The sequence below is a fragment of the Acomys minous genome (assembly GCF_964271855.1).
Source record: "Acomys minous genome assembly, chromosome: 6".
Classification (NCBI taxonomy): Eukaryota; Metazoa; Chordata; class Mammalia; order Rodentia; family Muridae; genus Acomys; species Acomys minous.
Window position 1 is genome coordinate 37,404,233 of NC_140487.1, and position 20,093 is coordinate 37,424,325.

General features: G+C 38.7%; 1 protein-coding gene across 1 annotated transcript in view; it reads right to left on the minus strand.

The window, feature by feature from the left end:
- The window catches only part of ORC5 (origin recognition complex subunit 5), a 60,005-nt gene that overhangs the window by 26,288 nt on the left and 13,624 nt on the right, over window positions 1–20,093 (minus strand). The window contains exons 5-11 of the mRNA XM_084788069.1: window positions 18,743–18,854; window positions 12,197–12,327; window positions 5,419–5,467; window positions 5,247–5,337; window positions 2,792–2,844; window positions 1,560–1,672; window positions 379–426 (exon numbers count right to left, since the gene is read on the minus strand). Of these exons, the coding sequence (XP_084644195.1) occupies window positions 379–426; window positions 1,560–1,672; window positions 2,792–2,844; window positions 5,247–5,337; window positions 5,419–5,467; window positions 12,197–12,327; window positions 18,743–18,854 (597 nt within the window). The remainder of the gene's footprint in view (window positions 1–378; window positions 427–1,559; window positions 1,673–2,791; window positions 2,845–5,246; window positions 5,338–5,418; window positions 5,468–12,196; window positions 12,328–18,742; window positions 18,855–20,093) is intronic.

Consider the following 20,093-nt stretch of genomic DNA (forward strand, 5'->3'; position numbering starts at 1 on the left):
ACTGCAGAACACCCTGACCTCCTACGTGTTTAAGGGGTTTCCATTATTTCAACTATGGGTTTTTTGTGGGTTTGTAAGAGTGGAAAAGAAGAAAGTAACTGGGTTTAATCCATTGTGCTTAACTAAACAATCCAGGGAGAAATTTTTCCATCAAGTAAATTATTAAAAACCCTGTCAACTCACTTTTATCTCTAGTACCTGCTCGTTTCAATTTGCTTTCAAACACTGTACTAAACAAAATGCTATTACATTAAATGGTAACATTATCAACAGAACAGGTTCTTATGTGTGAATAACATTACACACGCATCCATTTCCTTAATGATCCTAAATTCCTAAGTTTCTTTAAATCCAGAAGAGAATTTAAAATATAAATACCTTCTCATGTTTCTTTAGAAAGTTGGTTTTCTTGATTTTTCCATGATGCTGTAATTAGGGAAAATAACTTTTTTAGATTAAGAAGCTTAAACTGAAAAGACAATTTGTTGAAAATATGGAATATATATCACATATATATACACATATACATAAATCATTGGTGTATATATACACATATATATTCAGAAATTTTATTTTACTTTGATATGTTTAGGTTTATCACTTAAAGGAGGATAGTAATTCATATACTACACATTGGTTGAGAATACTTGAACCTACAGACTCAGTAGTTGGGGTTATCCTTGCCCTTAAAAGACTAGTAACAATACTTAATTACTAAATGCTATAAGTTCAGAGAAAAAAGCAGACTGATGGCTTAGTGCTGCATGAAGGCTGGAGTTCAGATGCTAGAAGGTACATAAACACCAGAAGGGTGTGGCACTGTGCCTCATTCCAGCCTTGGAAAGAAGAGGCAGGGGTGTCCAGAGCAAGCCTACTAGCAAAACTCAGCAGACAGGTGAGGAATGATGGAGAGACCGGGATGACTTCCAACATCAAACTCCACATGCATGTGCACACATATGCATGCTCACCTTGCCCCCATACATGTGCACATAAACATGAAAATATGCATACTCCATGAAAATGGGGGGGGGGATGATCTAAGGGAGTGAAAAGGTTTTACACTAACAACTCATACCTGATTCCTTCTCTTCTGTGAATAACCGAGTTCCTCCCAAAGCTCAGACTGTGACTGCAGAGCCATTAGCCAACAGACCCAACTGTGTATTTAGCAATCTCTTAGTCTAATTGCAGCCCATAACAAATGTATAGATACAGAGACCCATCAAAGCAGTCATTCCTTGGTCTCCATAGAGGACTGAAGATTCAGACAACACCAAGCTCCATGGATGTTGAAGTTCTTTATATAAAAATAAGTATGCTAGTTGTGTATATATTCTGTACTTTCAATCATCTTTAGAGTACTTAATGTAATTTAAATATTCTAATAACAGTTAATATTTTATACTGCTCATGGAATAATGACAAGAAATGTCTATCCATGTTCAATATATATATACACACACACACAATATTTTTGAAGTTTGTGTGTTTGAATCTCCAAGTCCAACTTTACTCCTGGGATTTAAAAAAAAAAAACAGAAGTATGTTATAACTACCTTAAGGAAGAACCTCCTGTCAGTTCTTGCTGGGTTATAAGAAGCAAGGTATGCAGCAATAAGAATAAACTTGGAGTAATATGGAAGTTCCACATGGGTGTACGCCGAGAGACCTACGTAACAGAACAGGACAGCACTCATCAGGCACCATCAGTGTCAGGCGTCCTCCCCGCCTCCCTCTGCCTGTACTCTGCCACTGCTGCTGACACTGTACCACAGCACCGAACGTTGTCAATTATCTGTTTGATATATGTGCTTGGCTTCTCCCAATTAGGAATGTAAGCTCTGTTATTACTTCTCTTTAAGATTAGTTTCTCCATTAAACTTTCCCTCAAGACCTTATATGACCACAAAACAGGAAACTTGACCCCTACTCTAATTTCCCCCTCCCACACACACCATGTAATATTATGTCATAGTTAAAAGCTACTTAGATAAAAATAACCCCTACTGAGACACTTTCCACTGAAGAAGCCTTATCTACTTTACTATTCCTGTGTACCTACAATCCCATGTACATAAGAAAGGATTGGATACTTACTACGTGTCACACACTGTGCGGGCCTCACATGAGTATCACTTAGAATCTTTGTAATAGTTTAAAGCTAGCTAGTCCTCTTGTTGTTAAAATGAACAAACAGCCCAGTTTGAAGCTACACAGGAAACAGTGCAGGTAAATTATAGCAGTTTTTCTAACTCTAGTCACTTCTTTTTCTCTCCCACAATATGCTACTAGAAGTCACTTGAAAATCAGCTTAAGTGCTCAGAAACCAAGAGAAAAAACAATCTCAACACCTCACATCATGATCTTTCCTGAAGAGAAATCTCTAAATATTTGAAAAATAAAAGAATATTTTTGATATTTTTAAACGTAAAACCTTTTTAGTTTGATAAAAATGCAAAATAATCTTAAAGAAAAACCAAACCATTTGAAAATATAACCACTGAAGAGTATTCCTAGCCTGTATCATATGCTGCATCATATAATTGGATTATTTAGGTGAAAACATCAAAAGAAATATTAATTGGTTTTTCATATAACAGAATCCAATACTGAGAAAACACAAAACTGGTATTCAGTTGAAGGAAAATCACTAATGAAAATACTGTAACTTGAAAAGTGATCTCCTTTCAAGCTCCACTTGCTACCAGAGGACCCTTTAATGTGGACCGCCATATTTATGACAGTTTATACAGTGCCCTTGGTAACTGTCTCCTATTTTTTTTGGTACCTTTTAGCTGTCCTGGGTCTGTGCCATCTTCTTGTAACTTTTTCCACTGGGAACTGAAATAAAATAAAAGAACAAAAATGGATTGAAAAATTTAAGAAATCATTTCTGCTTCTGGGTTAACTCACTCAGTATGATCATTTCTAGTTCCAACCATTTGTCCACAAATTTCGGAAATTCCTTGTTTTTAATAGCTGAGTAGTATTCCATAGTGTAAATGTACCACAGTTTCTTTATCCATTCTTTGACTGAAGGACATTTAGGGTGTTTCCAGGTTCTGGCTATTATGAATAAGGCCGCTATGGACATGGTTGAGCATATGTCCTTGTTGTATGCTGGAGCATCTTCTGGGTATATTCCAAGGAGTGGAATAGCTGGGTCCCCTTGAAGGGGAGGGCCGCTGACACTCAGGAGAAGGATAACAGGCTAACCACAAGAGACTTGATCACCCAATTCAAGAGGGAGGAGGTCCCCCTCAGTCACAGACATAGGGGAGGGGAATAGGGTGAAAGCGGGAGGGAGGGAGAAATGGGAGGATACAAGGGATAGGATAACAATTGAGCTATAATCTGAATAAATTAATAAAAAAAGAAAAATTTAAGAAATCAATATGCTGTAATAAAAAAGAGCCCCATAGAACCTGGCAGTTTCATTTATTGATAAATTAGAAAATAGAAAAATAATACATACACACACTATACATGTTTGTACCTGTACAAAATCACTTAATATATAACAGTATAGCAAAATACTCAAATGTTTATCTTTTAAATAATTCTTTGTCCTGACCACAGGTGTAAAGCTACCAAAGTCACAGTCACTATACACCACCAGTTCTCATCACTGTACTGATACAACTGTACACTAACCTGTGGAATGACCAGCTAAAGCATATATGATCAGAGTAGAGCACTGTGACCCAAAGGCTAAGTCTGTCAAGAACACGAGTCAAAAGCAGAACTAATATAAAGGAATCGTGTTTTTCAAAAGAGATGGAAGAAAAAGCAGACACTGGCCAGCTGGTTAGGAGCAGCCGGCAGTGGTGGTTAGCTAGAAGGTAAGAACCGCTGTTTGAGAATACTCTTTTAGGGAGCAGCTTTGGCTTCTTATGCATTTGTCTCTCATCTCTTACCTATAGAGCAATGCATTCTCCCCCCACTTCTCTTGCTGCTGCTGCTTTTTTGGGGGGCAGGGGAGAAGGTTGGGGCGCTCACTAGGTAGCCTTGACTGGCCTGATATTTAATATATAGACTAGGCTGGCCTCATAGAAATTGATAGGCCTCTGTTATCTGAGTGATGAAATTCAAAGCATGTGCCACCATGTCTGGTCCTCTTGCCATTTTTAAAAAGATATAATAGCTCCAGCTTATGAGCAATGTATTCTCACATACTGTTCTACACCTGTGTTTAGCTTTATTTTCATTAGAGATAACATTAAATTTAGTGTTTGCTATCAATCTTTTGGCTACAAAGTTTCCCTGGTATCTCTTTGTCATGTCGGGGCTGTCACCAGCAGATTGCTCCGAGGTACCTTATGAATAGTGTTCCCTGTTTAATTTTGTTTTCTACAGCCTTTCCTTGATTGGCAGGTTGAAAACATAAATATTTTGGCTTCATTTCTCTTTGAGTTTCTAAAAAAAATGCTGATCAATTTGCAAGTTATATTAACTTTTTTTTAAGTGACTTTTTGCTTAGCAGACTAGAGATGTTTTTCTTTTTAGTTTAACAGTTTCTATATCTCAACAGTAGACTTAATAGCACTTCTTTCAACAATGTTAACAAGCAATCATGTTGCTTTATGTGGGGGAGAAAATGCCTTAGATGTAACTGAGTAAGGCACAGAGACAAAAAGTTTCTATGGATTATTCAAGTAGTCCCAGTGAAATACAAAAGATCCTTCCAGAAGGAAGACGAGGTCAGAGAGAAGAGACCATGCTTGACTGCTGACTTACCAATTCAGTAAGAAGCCACAATCTGATGAACATAGAAACTTCTAGAGGCAGTAAGAATGTATCCCTAAGGACCTAGTTTAGACTTCTGACATTCAGATCCCTAAGAGAATGTACTGTTTTAAATCTCTAAACCTGTGTTAATTTATTAGACTGCAACAGACTAGTAGAGTCTCAGAACTGACCACTCCAGGTAATCTAGGACTGTGAACACTTCCAGTGCATTAAAGCCAGGCTTCTTTTATCCCCAGGATGTTTTCTTTACTCCAGAGTTGGGGTTACTTACGTGAAGAAGGAAAGGGAAGCATGTATACTTTGGTGCTACTGAAAAATTGGCTTAGATATGAAGTTTAAATAGTTTAGAAATCTGAACTATTCTGGAACTTAGATTTTAGAGCTTAAATAAGTAAATATAAATATCTTAAAAACAAAACTGAAAAACCTGATGCCTGTAACATTTTTAGCTCTAGGCACTTCAGATAAGTGATATGTAAAACAAATATAATTACCTTGATACCTCCCTGAGATAAACCGTCTGCATTGCTTTCTTCAAGTGAGGTTCAATATTTCTCCACAGTTTGCGAGTATCACGCTCACCTGCTACTCCCAGGAGAAAAATTCAATAATTCAAATCTTGTAAGATTTTTCTCTAATGAAATTTTAATAATTATAGTTAGTTACCTTCTCCTTTAACTACAGGTTCACAGTACTTGGGGAAATTGAGCACTGCCTATGAATTTAAAAGAAGAGAAGACAAAAAAAGCAGGATACAATTGTTAGGAACTTACAATTCACATAAAATGTTTATTACATATTGCATAACTGTATTTAAATTCAACTTTTAAAAGGTGTAATTTTAGCTTATTACTGAAATAAAACAACAAAAACATGAATAATGGTAGCACAATAGAATACACACTATTTCGCTAAGTCCTACGTAATACATTAGGCTCATATACACTCACAGGCATAATTTGTACTCTTAGCCATAATGATGTTTAATAAAATGATCAAGGCCCGACAATTAACTGTTATTTTCCAGCATGTGAACACTATCATAAATTAAGCATCACCTAATTAAGGGTGATTTAAAGTGTGCGGGTGTGTGCACCAGTCGTTGCACAGATGAGTTCTTGGCCCTATCCCAGGCACACTAGATCAATCAGAGGAGAAGACGCAAGAATCTCCTACATGTTATAGCAATTTCTGCAGACACCCTGTACATTAGGAAGCGTGAGAAGGACTAATCATGACTATGTAATAGTTTCCCACACTAGAATTGTACTGAAATGTAATTTTATTGAATTGGTAAAAATGTGTGTGTGTGTATGATTCCATACAGAAGTGGCATTGTTAACTTGATCTCAAATATCTTATGATGAAATGATTTAATAATGGAGCCTAGAGAAGAGACAGTTATAATGACTTAGCTGTGTAAATTCAAATTTAGAGGGCAACATAAAGAACTAAAATGACCTGCCGAGGAAGGAGTACAAGAGAACTGTCCACTCCGGCCGATGTCGCGCCCTAGCTTTAGACTTCTGGCCCTAACCCTGAACATAGTACTAAGGGGTCAATCGCATTAACCAAGCCAGTTAGCAGCAGCCAAAGTCTGCACTGCTCTCCAGCATATTATGCCCACTCCTCCTACATTTAGTTCCCAAATATCAACAAATGTCTCCCACTTTGTAGTAGGATTTCGATGTATGAAGTTTATTGTATACATGTATAGTAATATAGATTCATACATAAAAGGGGCTTTTATTAGACCAAAAGGGGGAATAGTGAAGGAATGTCTTGTGTGAATATAGCGCTGTCAATAAAGAGCTGATTGGCCAATCAGCTGGGCAGGACAGGAGGTGGAGGGTGGGACTTCATGGTAGGGAGAAAGGAACTCTGGGAAAGAAAGAGAGAAAAGTCTTTAAGCAGGAGGAAGGAAGACATGTGTTTGTGGATTCAGGGAGGTTAGCTAGCTATGTGGCTGGTGAGGCAAGGTGGCCTGGTTAACTTAGGTGAGATACATTAGAGTTTGCCCAGCTAAAGCCTCACTTTTGAAAATTTAAAAGGTCTTAGTGTCTTTAAAGGCCAACCTGGGATCTAGGTTTTTTCCTTTACTGGGAGATACAGCCTGTCATCTACAGGATTTTTAGTTAATTTTCTATTAATGTGACAAAGCACCACAATCAAGGCAATCACTAAAGAAGGCATTTAACTTGGGGCTCGTATTTGCAGAGGGTTAGTCTGTGACCATCACAGTGGCGAGCATGGCGGCAGGCTAGGCAGGTGGTGGAGCAGTGGCTGAGAGCCACATCCTCATCTGCAAGTAGAAGGCAGAAAGAGCTAACTGGGAATAACATGAGCCTTTCAGACCCTCAAAGCCCCAGTGATGCACCTCTTCTAACAAGACCACACCTCCTAATCTTTTCCAAATCGTTCCACTAACTGGGAACTAAATATTCTAACATGTGAGCCTATGGGGCCATCCTCTCTCAAACCACCAGACTCTCTACAGCATAACAGAGATCCAAACTCACTAGTACCTTAAGCAGTATTGCCAGTTCCTAAGAAAAACAACATAAGGATGCTAATAAAAAAATCACAGAACTATTCCAAAATCAAGCAGAAACAATATTAGACAGGTTTTTATATTACAAATTTTTACACATCTCATGGCCCCTTGCCAGTTATCAAGTTTAAAATAAATTCTTACTAGTCTCATTAATAAACAGAACGGTGCAAAGCACAAGTGCGGCTTTATGAAACACTGACAGCACGCTCAAGACAGTAAGCGAAGCACACTCATCGGAAGCACGGATGTCATGCTGCTGTTCACTCAACGCACTGATGTGTGTCATATGCCACCTGGCAGCTGGGGAACAGAAGCAGAGGACAGGCTGCCTGCAAGCACACAGGATTCGATTTACCTAGATTTTAGCTGTGAATCTGTAAGGTGATCAGAGAATTTATTTCTAGATCAACAAAGAACACATTTATTAAAGTCCAATTCAGGTAAAAAGAATATTTTCCAGAGTTTCAAAGGAGAGACTTGCATTACTTTAAGGGGGTAAACCAATCTGTTATGAATACTGACAAGTATGCAAAGGGAGGGCTGGCAAATTAAGAAGCCTTCCTAACTCTTACTCATGAGATTTCATTATGATAGCAGGATTATTTGCTGGAGGGTAGTCTGATACATGTTACCTGTAGTAAGAATTCTAAGGCAAAACCTCCACTCTGTCCTAACTTAGCATGACCACATAGTCTCCCAGCTCAATAAAATACTAATGTAGGTATTGCTGTGCAAAGATGCTGCAGATGAAATGAAGGCCCCAGAGACCCTGCTACTGGAGAGCTACGACAGGAAGATTGTCAAAAGGATCAGAGCTAATCATAAGAGAAACGGGCTGGTCACAGAAGTCAGCGATCCCAGGGGAATCAAGCACTGTCACTGGCTTGTAGATGGGGCTGACCAATGCACCTTCTCTAGGAGGCCTGAGGGAGACAAATACCATCAGCCACCATGGCCACGAAACGTTATTCTCACAAGCCAAAGGAACAGACAAGTGCACCTAGAAGCGGATGTGCCACAGAACCTCAAGATGAAAATTCATTGCAGACAGAATTTTGGTTTCAGCTTTATAAACACTGAACAGAGAACCTAGCAACACAGTGCCTGGTTACAACCTACAGAATAGTGAGAAGTGTGTGTTGGTTAAGATACTGAATATGACAATTTCATATGTAGCAACAGAAAACCAATGTATACAGTGAAGGATAAAGCCAAGCAAACACAATTTGAATTATTCTGCCTGTTTAGAATCTCTGTATCTATTTCTCAAATACTGAAGGGGAAGAATCAGGACACCTGAATCAACACTCACTGACTCACAGGAACTTGCGCCGAGCCGTGAGCGCTTTCCGTGTCCCACAGCTCCGCACTCTAGTGCTCCATGCATATTAGCTCACTCAGTTCTTCAGAACACCCTATGTGATAGACATAACCACTGCGCCCACTTTACGGATGCTTTAAGTCTGCAGTAACCACAGAAAACTCTGCTTTCTAACCATCAAGGGTTAGGACAGATCCAGCCTTTCTGTCATAATCAACTTATCTTAAAATGGATATCCAAAGTCAGCCTGAAAGGAGAAAATAAGCCTAAAGTAACCAAGTGTAAAACTGCTTCCCCAACTAAATACATATAAATTACAAGGGAAACTAGACATCATCCTAATTGAGTAGTAAAAGTGAATGGGATTGACCATCAGTACATGACAATACAGGACAAAACAGTGTGAGAAAAACTGACTTCCTGTGCCCCTGACAGGAAGCAAGGAAAACACCAGGACATTTCTGTGACATTCTTGTCAAATGTACAGAAGGAAGCACAGCAGATGCAAGCAGAATTCTACAGATCAAGTAGATTTTAATCTCTAACAGTTTCATAATCACGAAAATTAAAAACAAGAATTGTTTTCAGGTCAAAGTAAATTAAGAGACTGAACAATTAAACACAACGTGTAACTCTGTATTGGATTCTTTTACTTTAGAACATATTCATTGGGGCAACTAACATATATGCAACTAGTTTGTGGTAAAAAAAAATGTTCTTTTCTATGTACATGTGTGTGCACACACATGCAAGCGTACACCTGCAGCCCAGAGGACAACCTGGGGTATCATCCCTCAGGTGCTCTCGACACTTCTCTGAGCTGTGGCGCTGGCCAAGCAGGCCACACTGGCTGACCAGGGAGCCCAGGGGTCTTGCTGTCCCCGTCTCAACCCTGGGATAACAAGCATCTGTCATCAATTATAGCCCACCCCCCCCACACACACACACACAGCGGGGGTGGAGCGTGGTCCTGCGGATCAAATTCGGGTCTTCATGCTTAAAAGTCATGCACTTTACCAGCTGAGGCATCCTGCCAGTTCTCCCTCATCTCTTACCCACAGTGCTGATTTTCGATGGCAGTACCGTAGTTAGGTAGGAGTATGTTCTGGTAAGAAAGACACGCTAAAGTATTCAGAGATAGTACAGTATCAGGGAAGTGCTTACTCTCAAGTGATTTGAGAAATCAAGGGGTGAGTTCTTTTTTTAAACTTGCAATTTTTCTATAAATTAAAACCTGGTTTCAAATTTGTAAAATAAAAATTTTTTATTACTGAATACTTTCATTATCTTGTAAAGTACTTACAGCAAATGTCAACACCATCAAATATAGTAGTGAACTACATTTTAGTAGCTGGTCATTTTATGAATTATCCTTACTGTGGCACCCTCTCAGTCACTAAGCCACTGGCTCTCTCCATTATTTAACGAGAAAAGAAAATGAGGCAGCCTAAGCAGACACTACTATTGCATTGGAACAGACTGCCAACAATTCAGTCAGTCATTTCTGAGTGATTTCTCATCATTCTAATTCTCAGTTTGGTACTTTGGAGAAATTTAAATGTAGGACATGTTTTAAAACTATGCAAAACTAAGGTTAAGCAAATAGGCTATTCTGTGTTCGGTGTTTAGAAGAATATAAAAACAACCTGTTTAGCTGGGTTTTCTAGCAATTATAATTACACCTTTGGACTACCGAATGTATTGTCAGAGAAAGCAAAGCTAAATGAATATTCAAAATATCATTTTATTTTCTCCTGTCTTTGCTGCCTATATAGGTCACCTACAAAATGTAATTACACGAACAGCAGCTCCTACAGCAGATTTAAAAGCACACACAGAAAAGATGCTAGAAGAGACCTTGTGTAGGTTATTTATATCATCTTCAAGAAATACGCCATCTATGAGTGAAACAAGTAACAGTACACATCCGCTGTAGAATAAATGTCTTGACTCCTTTATGTCCTAGACATGGAAAAACACTTTGTGCAGTATTTTCTTCAATACATAAAGACTTTTTAAATTTGTTAGGATCACACATGGTATAAAGATTTAAAGCATACTTCAAACTGATGAATACGATGTTCAGAAAAACTGTGCTGTTATTCTTAAAATTTAACCCTCAGGGAAGCTCAAAGGAATATTAAAACTTTCGTATTTAAGTAGGCATTTTCTTTTCCTAAAGATGTTTTCCTTGATTTATCCCTCTTGCACAGATTCCTAGGAGCTGTGTGGTACACAGGTTACTTCCCAGGAGACGGAGGAGCAGCGTCTGCTTCACAGGACAGGCGTCTTCTATTCCCTACTGCCTCTCTGAATGTCTCTCTACTGTCATTTCCTCGAGGGGTCCTAACAACACCCAGCTTCTGGGAGGCTGCTGATGACCTTGTCTCAACTAAGATGCTTAGAATCTACACATAAACAAGAAGGACCCAGAAACCTAAAGCTTCCAAAGTCACAGTAAAAGTGAACACAGTTTTAAGTGGTCATCACTCCCTGTGCTATGTCTGAATGTAGATTTAAATGCATACCAAATTCTTGTAAGTACTACTTTTCAGAGCAAAGAAAGGAAAAGACAGGAAGAAAGACACTAAGCAATTTACTATGAAAGTAACGGTTTTTCAGCCTTGAATATACTATTTTTTAAATCACATGAACACAAAAACACAGCTCTTACCTCAGAGGAAATAAGAGACAGTTTATTCTGGAGACAAATTCTAGTGGCCACAGTTACCCCAGATGCCATGTGCAATGTGTAATCAGTGTCATAAACAATGCACTTTGAGAATGCACTGGTAGAAACAAAGTGGCCGTTAGAGTACAGGTGGCAGGGCTCAGCTACCGGCAGCAAATGCTATCTGATGACTCTTCACTTTTTGAGTGATGGAATAAAGGTTTTGATCTGTAGGCAGGATGTTAGGCCCGAGACAGTCAGGGGAAGGGAGTCAAGGAATGACCGCTGGATGAGCTGAAGACAGCCCAAGGTAAGTTGTGATTAGGTCTGGGGATGCAACTTTGCAAATTTGCCATAGCTGCTGAGATTTCAGTCAGCCAATCAGTACCCACAGCTTCTTTCCAGGAATTTTATCTGCAGAGATAAAGTCTTAAGTATTAACTGAAATGTTTTGTTTGTGTGTTGGGCAGGTCTCTCAATGCGCCTGGGGCTCCCCGTTTAGACTGCTTGGCTATAGAGCACTACGATCTGCCTGTCTCCACTCCCAGCATTGGATACAAATGTATATGGTGCCACGCAGCTTACCCACTGCGTCATCTTCCGCAGCCCCTTAACTGAAGGCTTACAGAGGAAACCAGATACTCTTGTAGCCTTCCTTCCACAAAACTAAGTAATGGATAAAAAAGCATGGCCATTTCCCAAAATTCTAGCAAAATACAAACAACTATTCTAGTCTTTTCTCAACGTTAAAGCCTTTTACACAAAATCACCAGCCCCAGGTAAGTGGCCAATGAAGATCTGTAATTACAGCTTCTCACTACACACAAATGGTAATCTTACATTTATATGTGGGGTGTGTGGTGTGATGTGTGTGCACACGCACGAAAGGCTCACTCACCAGATGCCTGAGCTCATTCAGATCTCGACAGACCGTGTAGAAGACTCCAAGGAGAATATTAATGTAGGCAGCATAGAAGTCAGCTGAGTACTCAGGAGGATGATCATGGGACAGGATCTTCTGAAGGCTCCCTGGTCATGAGACACAAACTTAAATGATCAGGACAGAATCAACAATCATTTTGTTCCAGAATTTTATAAATGTTTTTAGAAAAACAAATACTCAGATCCAACAATTAAGGAAAATAAAGTGGCTACCAATTAGAACAGTGTAATTTCGTGATAGAATTATTTGTCTGTCTGTCTGTCTGTCTTTCTTTCTTTCTTTCTTTTTTCTTGGCATAAAACTTCAGCTGGGTTAAGCATCTCCCACTAAGTCCCTTCTAAACACACCTGAGCTCGCACCAATCAGGTGACCGGCCTGCAGCTCTAGATGGCTTACTGGTGCGAACAGCTGCTGCAGCTCCTACTTCCTGGCCTTCAGAGAAGAGAAAGGCTAAAGGCCAAGTTCTTCCCCAATGGGCAATGACGCAGTCGCGTGTACCTATGTGGAAGGGGCTCCATGAACATCCCGAAGTGATGGAGTTCAGATGCAGTGCCATCTGGTTAGTGAATCCACATGCTGGGTGGTAACACCTCAACTCCACCGGGGCAGGGCTTGTGGCATGGGGCCTCCCTGAACCTGTTTTGTAGCTCTTCATCAAACTGTTCATATCTGTTTTGCTTTCTTTTAATCTTTTAATCTGGCAGTAGTAAGTACAGTCATAAGAAAGGCCAGTGCTTCCTTGAATTCTGTGAGCCCTACAGGCAAACTGTAAAACCAGAAGAGAGGACCATGGGAGCCCAATGCAGCCGGTTTTCAGAAGTCAGCTCTGCCCTTGGAGCTGGCACCTGCAGAAGAGGCAGCTCCATGAGATTTAACCTGTGTTTCCACACCAACTCCTGGAAGACAATTCCAGAGGAATTGACAAGCAACTTTCAAACTGGATCAAGGTATTGAAGAATTGATTATTGGATGGAAAACAAAACAAAACAAAACCCACGGCACTTGCTACCAGAAAGTGTTTTTAGTAGAAATAATTCAGAAAAAGTGATAAGTAAAACTAAAAAAATCCCCACAAATGTTCTAAAAAGAAGCATTAAATGATGACAACAAATATAAAACAATGACACTCATAGAGAAGCTCAGCATTCTTACTACTGAAAAAATAAAGATCAAAGTGGAAAAGTAATATGGGTTTTAGTTTAATTTTTTGTGTTTATTAAGTATTATCAACTAGAAAAAGAATGAATAACACACATAAGCCCCGAACAAACCAGGAAACGCTCTTCATTACATAGAAAAATCAAAATACATCATTAAATATATTTTTAGAATAAGTATCACCTAATGTCAACATTCTTATTACTCCTTTTATAAGACGTGTGGTAAAGATAACAAAATTGCTTCTTCCACAGTTTCTTCATATATTACATGTTTAAGGTCTTAACCTTATTTCTCACCATGCTGAAAATATCAAGAAGCACAGTTAGCTGGGCGAGGGTGGTACATGCCTTTAATCCCAGCACCTGGGAAGCAGAGACAGGCAGACATCTGAGTTCAAGGCCAGCCTGGTCTACACCGTGGGCCCCAGGACAGCCAGGGATATAGAGTGAAACCCTGTTTCAAAAATATCAAATAAATAAATAAAACTGAAAAGAAATAAGCAGTTATTATTCAAAATTTCCTAGCCAGAGCACATGAGCAGTAACGCCCTCCTCATGGCAGCACCCTCTGCCTTCACTGTGCCATCTCCCCTCACGCGTGTTGGTTAGAACATCTGGAGGACAATACAGGCGGTAAACTTCAAATCCCTACCCAGATCTAGCCAATGGGCAGAACATTCTCCACAGTAGAGTGGAGAGTTGGATATGACTTTCTCACGTACTCTGGTGTCTCACATTTGACCATGTCCCCTGGAGGGGGAGACCTGGTGGCACTCAGAGGAAGGACAGCAGGTTACCAAGAAGAGACTTGATACGCTATGAGCATATACAGGGGGAGGAAATCCCTCTCAGGAACAGTCATAGGGGAGGGGAATAAGGGGAAAATGGGAGGGAGGGAAGAATGGGAGGATACAAGGGATGGGATAACCATTGAGATGTAACAAGAATTAATAAAAAAAGAAAAGAAAAGAAAAGAAAACCTTACGCCTGTTCTCCAAAGGGGCAGGTCTTCTCCATAACTTCAGGTATAAATAAATCTGAGGTTTTCTGATTTTGTTAATTCATTTTATATGGTTGTCACTAATCAAATATTTTTACCATGCTACTTACCACCAGATCTGGATTAGCTACTCTCTCACTTGTGACATTATTTAATATAGCTACAGAATCAAACAAGGAATTAACAATGTACACTCAGCAAAAGTTAAATATTATATCAAGGGGATATTTTAAATATAGCAGATTCACTCATACAACATTACCTATAGCAGGTTCACTCATACAACACTACCTATAGCAGGTTCACTCTTACAGCACTACCTAAGGGGATAACTGATGGAAGATTTTTCTTTTCACAACAAAACTACTAAGAAAAAATATCCACAAAGTGAAAAGTTGACTTTGAAGCCCATGTACTTTCATATTCTACTAGCAAACTTTAAATATAATGAATGTCACTATGCCTTTTTTAAAACTATGCTTGGAAAATATTTGGTACTGAAAAAATTTCCAATCACAAATAAAGATATTTATGTATAAAAGTTACCAAATAACTGGATGGATAGAAAGAAGAGCAAAAAGGAGGAGACAGGTGGTTGGATGAACCCAGAAAAGCTGGTATATAAATGCACGGAGGAGACAGTGGTGTTTCCAATTCAAGACTGCTCCTGGAGCACCATGGACACTGCAGGACATATCCCTTCCATAACGCTTGGCTTCACATAACAGAGTTCATTATATATTACCCCTGGCCCATTTCAGGCAGGAGGAACACTCCTGGTGAATTACTATAAAACTGCTATAAAAACAAGCTATCTGCTTGAGTACAGACTACATACAAGGAAGAAGGCCTACTGTACCCAAATCATGTCTAATCTACTACCCTAGGACTTCTCAAAGTAATGGAAAAATAAAAATCATCCCATTTCTAACGAATGCTGAACTACCAGGTAGCAAACAAAGGGAAAGGAAAACTTTCAGATTGGTCTAAGTCTCTTACAATTTTGCTTCTAGGGCATGGCCTACCACAGAAGGAGCCACCCTAACAAGCAGAACTTCACTGTAATGAACAATTAACAGTGGGTGGGTATAATCAAAGTTAGAGCAGCAAGCAGTAAAGGACCATGGTGCCTGAAAGCTAAATTTAGCCCTGGAATAATAAAACAGGCTGACTCCTACCATCAACTAGTTCCCTCCTCTCCTCTCCTCTCCTCTCCTCTCCTCTCCTCTCCTCTCCTCCCCTCCCCTCCCCTCCCCTCCGCCCCTCTCTCTCTCTCTCTCTCTCTCTCTCTCTCTCTCTCTCTCTCTCTCTCTCTCTGTCCTCCCTCCCTCTCTCAGGTCTCTTTATGCAGCCTTGGCTATCCTGAAACTCTATATAGACCAGACTGGCATTGAGCTCACAGAGCCACCTGACTCTGTCTCCCAAGTGCGGAAATTAAAGTCATGTACCAACCACTACACCTGGCTCAACCAGGTTTTCTAACCAGAGTGCAGTACAAAAAGAGGCCCAAAGGAGCTCAATAATCTCACCGAGTTGAGGAGAAAGAAGAAAGAAGATGGAAAAGAGTTAACACACTTGAATTTACAGGCGGTGCGTGTACCCAAGGGCATAGGACTATGCTAGAATGATGAAAAAGGGGGCAGGGCATGACAGAAACCTGCCAAAGGGTCTTGAGATTATATAAATTTGTAAATGTACAGAGTCAAACATCATAAGGCCAAAGAAGAACAATTTCTGGGCATTAGAGGAAAGGATGACAACCAATTATTAAGTACTAAAGGTCAGACAATTCCCAGCTCACACAGGCTTATTAATACTTCGTGTTACTTTAGTCAGAATGCACAGACCATAATGAATATATGGGGCAGTCAGTAAAGATTCCAAAGGTGTGAAGTTTTAGAGAAAAAGAAAAAGCTAAAAATTAGCCCTGAAAAAAAAATACTCTAGATCCCGTCTCCCAAAATACAAAGATAGCCTAAGAATGTTTAAATCACATGTCTAGAATTCAGCTTTAAATAGTAGATAAATGAAGCATGACACTCAGGAAAAACAGGGTCAACAGAGAGAAGATGAAAGAGGGAACAGGTTGGAGTGTTATAAATATGTTCATATGCTCAACAATATAAAGGAAAAGCAAAAGAGCTCTACCATGAGAAAGTCCAGAGGACAGCAGATTAACCTCAGGGGGAAAGACACTGGATTTAAAGACAGAGAAATAAAACCGAAGCCAAAAAAAATGAAAAGAAATGGGATTTTAAGAATAAATAAACTGCAATGGGACAATGCCACATGACATAAAACAAATAATACAGTCCTAGGAAAAATTTAAGTTGTAAGTGGGGACAAAGCATATAAAGAAATAATGACTAAGATTTGCGTAGATTAGTGGTTTTTAGCCTGTGGGTCATGACCCCTTTGGGAGTTGAACGGCCCTTTCACAGGGGTCACCTAAGACCACCAGAAAACATAGATATTTACATTGCAATTCATAACAGTAGCAAAATTATTTTAGGTATGAAGTAGCAACAAAAATATAGTTCCACAACATAAGGAACTATATTAAAAAATCACAGAATTAGGAAGGTTGAGAACCACCGGCTTAGATGAAGCTATCCATTTATAGATCTAGACTAATAAAAACTTATTAGAATACATGATAAAAGGTATTTTCTTTCTTATATTTATATTTAAATAGAGCCAAAAGAATATTATGGGATTCTAATAAATAGTGCCAAGGGGCTTATAATAAGGAAGGAAAACATAGGATGTAGATGGAACACAGTTGTGAGGTGGAAAATTGTAAATCACTGAATATTTCCAATTGTTATAGAACAGGACTTAACCCTACACTGACAATAACTAAATGGAATCAAATCAACCTTATTCCAATCTCTTCAAGGAAAGAACAAAACAAACCCATTGCTAAAAGACAGCCATCTCTTGCATGCAGTAAAGACCAGAAAACAAGACTTTGAAATTGGACCCCTGGAAAGAAGGTGTCCTTAAAACCAAAACCATAAAAATGACAGGCCTATCAAGTTAGCATGAGGCCACCATTAACCAGTAATCCCTTTGCCTGATTCCATGCTTCCAGTAACTTGGTTTATATCCAATTATGCAATAAGCACTAGATATCAATATATATAGTTGTATTATATTATATTTAAACACTATATATGATTGTAGTGTTTAAAAGATCCTAAAACTTAATAACATGGCTCCATTTATCAGTTATCAGCTCTCGCTTTTGTACACTACAACCCTAGAAAGACTGTTATATTTAATTTTGTCTTGACATTTCATCCATGCTATTTTATATCTTAAAAAACAAAACAATACAGAGTTTAAGATTATATCACACTTGTACCTTCTTGGTGTAGAAAAACCAATACAATGTCATAACTTCTTAACTTTGAAGTAGCTTTAGTCATTTCAGTGGTGACACAGATCCAAAGCAACTGTTTAATGAAATCCTTTGATTAAAGCTTTCTTTCCTATTCTTTCCTCTCCCTCCACCCATTCTGTGATTTCTATAGATAAGAGGCTATTAAAAAATAAGGTCTTTGTCTATTTTGAGTTCCTTTAAATAAAATTAAAAAATTAAAAAACCAGTTAATTAAAACAAGAGGTGTCATTTGGCATCTGTTCTTGTGAAAACAGGCAAAAATGTGTTGCTCTTGGCAATAGTGTTTATAGCTCCTTGGCTGAGAGGGACAGTGCTGACGAGGCCAAGATCACAGGATGCTGCTATTTTCCCACAGCCTGCTGCTCTATCTTATGTTTCACAGCTATAATCTGAATCAGAGATATCATCTCTGTACAGTGACAGCACAAAATTCAACAATATATAAGGAAAATATTAGAATCTTTAAAATTTAAAATTAAACATAACCCCTAAGAAAATAGACAAAAGAAGTAGCCGCTGGCACAGAAAGAGTTACAGCAATGACAAATAAAATTTATAGAATCAAGACATATTCAGCGTGGCACTTGATCCACGTATATGATGATAAAGCTTTCTCTACAACTCTGTTACCAATCTCGTGTGAGACTTACTTGTGTGGATATTATAATCACAGTACACATACACATTCATGAGTCAAAGCTGCTGAAGTACACCATTAACAAGCACATGAAACCTGCTCATTTAATGAGTATGAGACAGTCCCTTCACAGTTGAAAAATAAAATTTCTGTATATGCAAAAATACAAGCATTTCATTTGAAGATGGGCAACAAACAGTTGAGGATATCAAAGTATTTCACTGTAAGCATGCTATAGCTTAACATTTTGAACAAAAACACTTCACAAGAATTATTTCTTCAAACAATTAAAACTTACCTATGCTATAATCAGGAAAATATAAGACAAATGGCTCAAAGCATCCAGTATTTGGACGAAATTTTTCCCAAATAATCTCACTGAGAAGGATGACAGTCACGTTTCTGTCGGTCTGTAAGGAAAAGGGAAAGAAGTAACTTAGTATTTAGGGATCTGAGGGCAGAAACTCCCTCTGGATGCATCTTCAACTAAATGCAAAAGCTTAATATATGTAACAAGCTATTTCCATATTAATAAACCATATTAGAAAACCTAGTCAGGGCACAACCATTGCACATTTTCATACATAATTGCTCGGAATTTCCATAAAACTGTAGGATAACCAACATTTCAGTTATTCATGAACACTACAGCAGCCACACAAGAATTTATTTTGTAGAATTAAAAGCCATGACTGCTTGTAAAAATTAAGACAAAATCTTTGTTATGATAATTTTTAAAGCATAGGCTGTTAATCAATCAACAACAACAAAAGAAAATTTGGCATTTCCTATCATTAAAATAACTACAGCAACTCAGAAGGGAAAAAAAAGGGTAAAGTAGATCTGCCACACTGTAAATCTTCATATTATTAAAAAATATTAAAGTTTTCTGTTCATTTTCAAATTATTGAGAAAAACCAATGGCTACCATATAGTAAAAATACAAATAATACGGTTAGTATCCCCCAAATCACTAATGCTAAGTAAAAGAGCAATGTTGTGAAATTTACTTACATATTACATTTAGTAAATAAAAGCTAAACATGTTGATTACCCTTTAACAGACTGATCATGAATGCCTGTGCAGGCCACGTGGAGTTCTCAGCAAACGCCTTTGCATTTCCCACGCACAGTTGTATTTCCCTGTATTCCTTCTGGCACCCTGTGGCCAACGGTGCAGGCATGGTATATGCTCCCATCTACACTGCACTCCTTCTGTGATGATTAGCTGTCTGACTCCTAGCCAAGCATGCTCCATGCCTGCTGTTTTGCATTGCTTAGAAAAGTTAATTCCTTTGACTAACAAAAAACACTTGAATTAATGAATGAATAAGTCCATAAAAAAAAGAAAAAGAAAAAAAAAAAGAGAAAGGAAGATGTAGGGGGCACAAAGTTCCTTGTACAGAAAATCACTGCTTCTCATGCAGGGGGTGTCTCCTCGATGGAGGAGACAAGATCAAACACCTACATTCGATCCAGAGAGCTGAGAGTGGATTTTGTTAGTGACCTGGTGATCTTTTTGCTATCTGTAGAGAAAGACCTCACCCATCTTTTGCTACAGAGCTAGACCTCACCCAAATTCCCCAGAATACCTAGCCCAGACGCTTCCCTCCCTACAGTGTTACTCATCTTAGGGGAGATGTCACATG